Source organism: Oxyura jamaicensis, chromosome 5 (assembly GCF_011077185.1).
Source record: "Oxyura jamaicensis isolate SHBP4307 breed ruddy duck chromosome 5, BPBGC_Ojam_1.0, whole genome shotgun sequence".
Classification (NCBI taxonomy): domain Eukaryota; kingdom Metazoa; phylum Chordata; class Aves; order Anseriformes; family Anatidae; genus Oxyura; species Oxyura jamaicensis.
In genome coordinates this window covers 45,896,079-45,900,849 of record NC_048897.1, presented here as the reverse complement: position 1 = coordinate 45,900,849, position 4,771 = coordinate 45,896,079, and the positions used below count along the sequence as shown (strand labels likewise).

At 40.0% G+C, this 4,771-nt stretch overlaps 1 protein-coding gene across 2 annotated transcripts in view; it reads right to left on the bottom strand.

Annotated features, from left to right (window-relative positions):
* Positions 1-3,721: 3,721 nt before the first annotated feature.
* PLD4 (phospholipase D family member 4) overlaps positions 3,722-4,771 on the bottom strand; it is a 16,835-nt gene continuing 15,785 nt past the window's right edge. For both annotated transcript variants that reach the window (XM_035328386.1, XM_035328387.1), the window contains one exon: positions 3,722-4,351. In XM_035328386.1, coding sequence (XP_035184277.1) covers positions 4,149-4,351 — 203 coding nt within the window. In that variant the 3' untranslated portion in view covers positions 3,722-4,148. The remainder of the gene's footprint in view (positions 4,352-4,771) is intronic.

Below are 4,771 nucleotides of genomic sequence, written 5' to 3'. Positions count from 1 at the left end.
CAAGTATCATGATTTACTGATAATGTCACTAGCATTTTCTGGTTCTGAAAAACTGCAGCTGAAAACCCCAGCTTAAATCTGCAAAAGGTTTGATTGTATCCCACTCTATGCTGAAGTGGCTGTTAATGGCAGTACAGTTTCTAAATATGGTGGTAATGCTTACAAACTAATCCGAGACTTTTCACCCATTACAATCCCGAGTTTTACTGACTTGCACATGCAGTCATGCATCTTTACTTTCTTTTCATCCTGTCTTTTCTCATCCTGTCTTGTCTATCTCTATATTCTACTTCGTACAGGGTATGCAGACATAGCAAAACATTTAGGAATTGAATTAAATGGAAGTGTACTTGTTTGTGTAATCATTTGTAGCTTGAGGTATTCTCCATTTTTGCATCTTCACGGTAGTCTTAAATATTCTAGAGACCTTCTGGAAGCTTGTATTCCTCATATTATCTCTGAAGAGACTGTTGACATAAGCACTAGGCCTGTTTCATTTATGCGGATCATACAGCATTTCCCCAAAGTTTCCCTAAGTTTATGTGTCATTGTTGAAAAGACTCGAAGTTACCACATCAGACAAGATATACCAGGACTAAAGAAGAACATTGTGATCACGCTAGAAAAATTGCGACCAGAAAAAATGTAATATATGCAATAAAAGACATCTCATTGTAACAGCCGTTCTCATCTGCCTGAAAGGCAGCCTTCACATAAAATGTTTGTTGGGTAGCGTCTATTAACTTAGGCACGCAGAAGGAAATCCACCTAGACAGCACCATGTGTAGGAATCTGTCATGATGGTGAAAGAATGAGGTCATAAAATTGAGCTCTGAGACAGCAATGACCACTGAGGAATACTCTCCATGATGTTATTAAATGTTGAATGAAGTAGATGAGGAAAGAACGATAGAGAAAAGAAGCAGCAATAAAACCTTTCTCCAATAGGCTACTGTCACCTTGGTGAAAGCAAAGGTTAAGAAAAAAACAACCATGTTAACAAGGTATTACCCAAGGGTCTGACCACAGGAATAGCTAAGGACAGAGCTTGAAAGAGTGCAAGGAGCACAGACACAAATCTACAAAACACTGACACTTTGTCAACAGGCTCCTGTGTTTCTGAACCCACCTACCTATTTTTTTGACTCTCAGGTTGTTTTGTTTGTTTGTTTGTTTTTGTTGTTGTTGTTGTTGTTGTGTTTGTTTGTTTGTTTGTTTTTGTTTTTTTGGTTTTTGTTTGTTTGTTTGTTTTAAACTGTGGTAGGTTTCTTTGGATACTGCTGCTTATTTTTTAATTCTGGAAAATTGGGCTGTTCAGTGACACATCTATGTGCAGTCTCCAGCCACACAAACCTACAACTACAATCTGACATGGAAAGGGAGCTATAAATACAGTAAAAAGAAGGACATCTCCATCCCCCCCCTCCAGCCCCCCAACATTATCCTTCATTGTTGAGACATAAATACATGTCTGGCTATTTTGCTGTCATATTTCCTAGCAACATAGAATCACAGAATGGTTTGGGTTGGGGTTGGAAGGGACCTTAAAGCCCACCCAGTTCCAGCCCCCTGCCATGGGCAGGGACACCTCCCACCAGACCAGGCTGCCCAAAGCCCCATCCAGCCTGGCCGTGAACACCTCCAGGGATGGGGCATCCACAGCTTCTCTGGGCAAGTCTGTGCCAGGGCCTCACTGCCCTCTGAGCGAGAATTTCTTCCCAACATCTAGGATAAATTTCCTTACGTTTAGTTTAAAACCACTCCCCCTTCTATCACTATCTGCCTGTGTAAAAAGTCACTCTGCATCTCTAAGTCTCCTATCTGAAGTATAACCTCTGCTATCCCAAAGGCAAGACAGCCAAAGTTAATACTGAATGAGATAATACAGAGGCCCAGGAGCCAGTGCCCCTGATAGAAGAGCCAGGAGTTGTGGAAAAACTTATAACTATCAAAAAAATAGGATAAAAAGCAGAAAATACAAAAGCTTTTGGATCAAGCTTGTGTCTAATGCATGAGCCCAGGTGTCTTTGTTGTCTTGTCCGAACACATAAAGTTATGGAGCCAGCTAGGTTCTGCCTTGCTGTCATCTGCATGGCTGTCAGCAGCGGATAGCCACAAAGCCTTGCACTGAGCCAAGTGTCCTCAAGAAAGAATACTTGCTGGGACAGCAGGGCGGAAGCTCTGCATGAAATCCACTCAGGTAAAGCAACGTCAGTTAGTTAAAGATGTACTCCATCTCATGTAGGTGAGAGGAGCTGGGCCTAGCAGACTACCATGCTCAAGACCCAAACCAGTAATTTTGTCTAGGCCCACCCAAGTAGACAAGTATTAAGAAATATCTGAACTGTCTGTGGCCAGGGCTTAGTTGACCTCCAAACTCGAAAAATCCATAAAAGGCTAACACATGCTAATTAAAAGTAATAATGAATTACACTTGGGAAAATCTTTACCTTGAAGAAATCACAATCTAAATGAAAAAAACTAGCAATACATGGGTGGATAAGAACTATTATTAACCCTTTTTCACAAATGGAAAAGATAAATACTGAGAGATACAAGACCTGGATATAATTTACACCATATTCTACCTTTGTAATAGAGAACAAATAATGTGAAGCTACCAAGAGGCCCAAAAAGTCTTATAAGAAACCAGGAAACTAACACCAAGTTCCTCTGAAATCCAGTTCATTGTCTTAATTGCAAACCCCTCCTTTGTATGTGGAGAAAAAAAAAACAACACAGGTGATGACAGTAAAGAAAATAAAATAGCACTCTTGAAGGCATCAATTTTTCCTCTATAAGTTGAACCTTATCCCAGAGGATTCTTGCATTACCAGGATACAAGCCTCATAACCTGCCCAGGAACTTTGCCACACTAAACAACTTACCCAATACTGTCTGATTGGAGCTCAAAAGGGGAAGAAAAAGTTTTCTTCCTCTTCATGCTAAACTTGCCTTGGAAAAGAATTGAAAACGTAGATTCGAGTGCCATCTAGAGGAGAGCATTGCTCTACAGGAAGTAGTTTCGTTGATGAAACACAACTTCTCAAAAAGGTTTTCAAATTCTCCCACCATTCACGTGTGCTGCTTGTATTGGGAAAAATCTGTCCAGATGTTTTACCTGCACAGAATTATTAATACAGTGTGTGGCCAGATGTATTTCTTGGTACAGAATGAGAAACCTGTGAAGCACAACTAATGAAAACCTGAACTGGGAAGTTCTACTGTACAAGAAATTTTAATTAGTGAATGGAAATCTCAAAATTTTAAGCAGTCTCTAGAAAAGAAATGGGAGAGGAGAGCATTGCAAGCAACTGTATCTCCTCAGCATGTTAACATGTATGTGAATATACAGTGTGGTCAGTAGATATAACCACATGTCTTAAAAAATATGCCTTATTAACGACAAACAGTGGCTTGTAGTGATGGATAAAACAGTCCAAGGAATCTCAATCCTAGTTCAGCTCCACCTCTCATCAGAACTTGGCCCCCATCTTGCTTGCTACAGGAGGCCAATGCACAGATATCCAAGCATACCAGACACACAGTCCAGGGCAGCTGAGCTGGAAGCTGATCCCAAGGTTTAAATCCTGGGTATTTAACTCCAGTGATTAGCCTCAATATTTAAATACAGGTGCTTCCGTGGACCTCTAATATCTAAATGCTTTTAAATATCTTCCCTTGCTGCTTTAGGTGATTACTTGCAGTACTCAAACCTTAAAGTAACCAGAACTTTATTTTTAAAATGTTTAAACATATGTAAGAAAACACTGTTAGTGGAGTATTAGGGTTGAATATATAGCATCCTAAGACAGCGCAGCACTAATGACCTGCTTCTCCGATGTATTCAGATCTGGTTACGTCTTCCATGTTTGCTTTAATATCAGACAGCTTGTCTTATCATACTGTATGCGTTTCATTAACTCTGAGATGGGGTAATCATACACAGCAAAGAAAATGTCACACGCTGACTAATGAGTAGGCAGGTAGACTCAATTATGAGAAGTTCTCACATCATGAGACAGCATGGATACCACAAGGAAGAAGTTTTTCTGACAAAGACATAAGACAGAAAGCTCCTTGTTTTGCACAGGGAACAAAATTAATATATATTTTCTTTCTATTTTAAATGCATACTTCAGATCACTTCAGAGTCTGTCTCTCCAGTTACAGTCTTTCTGTCCTTGCACATCTTCTAAATTCACGGAATATTTGGAATTCCAGTCACGCTCAAAAAGGGTTTTTAATTGTTCCTGGATAGGCCTTCTTCGCAGGTTGGTTGAATTCTGCTTGATAATTAGTCCCACGCCAGCTGTGTTAGTGAAGTAATCTTCTGACCAATTGGAAGTCCCTGTGCAGTGGAAAAGGAGCTAAGTAGGAGCTAAGTTTTTTTTTATTTTTATTTTTATTTTTATTTTTTTTAATAAAACTCCAGACTTGTTAAGTATATATTGCCTTGCTTTGCTGATTTGCTGTACAACTGCAAATCTCATTAGGGCTAACTGAGCAACAAAAATCAGGTCACCTCTTTCTTATTCCAGGCCTCAAGTTTTGGAAAGACAGTGTTAACTACCACTCTGCAGCTTCATAGCAATCTGATTTCCTAGTGTTTGGCAGAGATGTGTGCATCTGCTTGAATAAATATGGGAATGGAGTGCAGCATTTGGGTATTATGAGGGGCTAAAGCTGGTGTTTGATATGGCTTTCTGCATAAAGAAGAGGAGGAGAGGAGAGGAGAGGAGAGAGGAGAGGAGAGGAGAGGAGAGGAGAG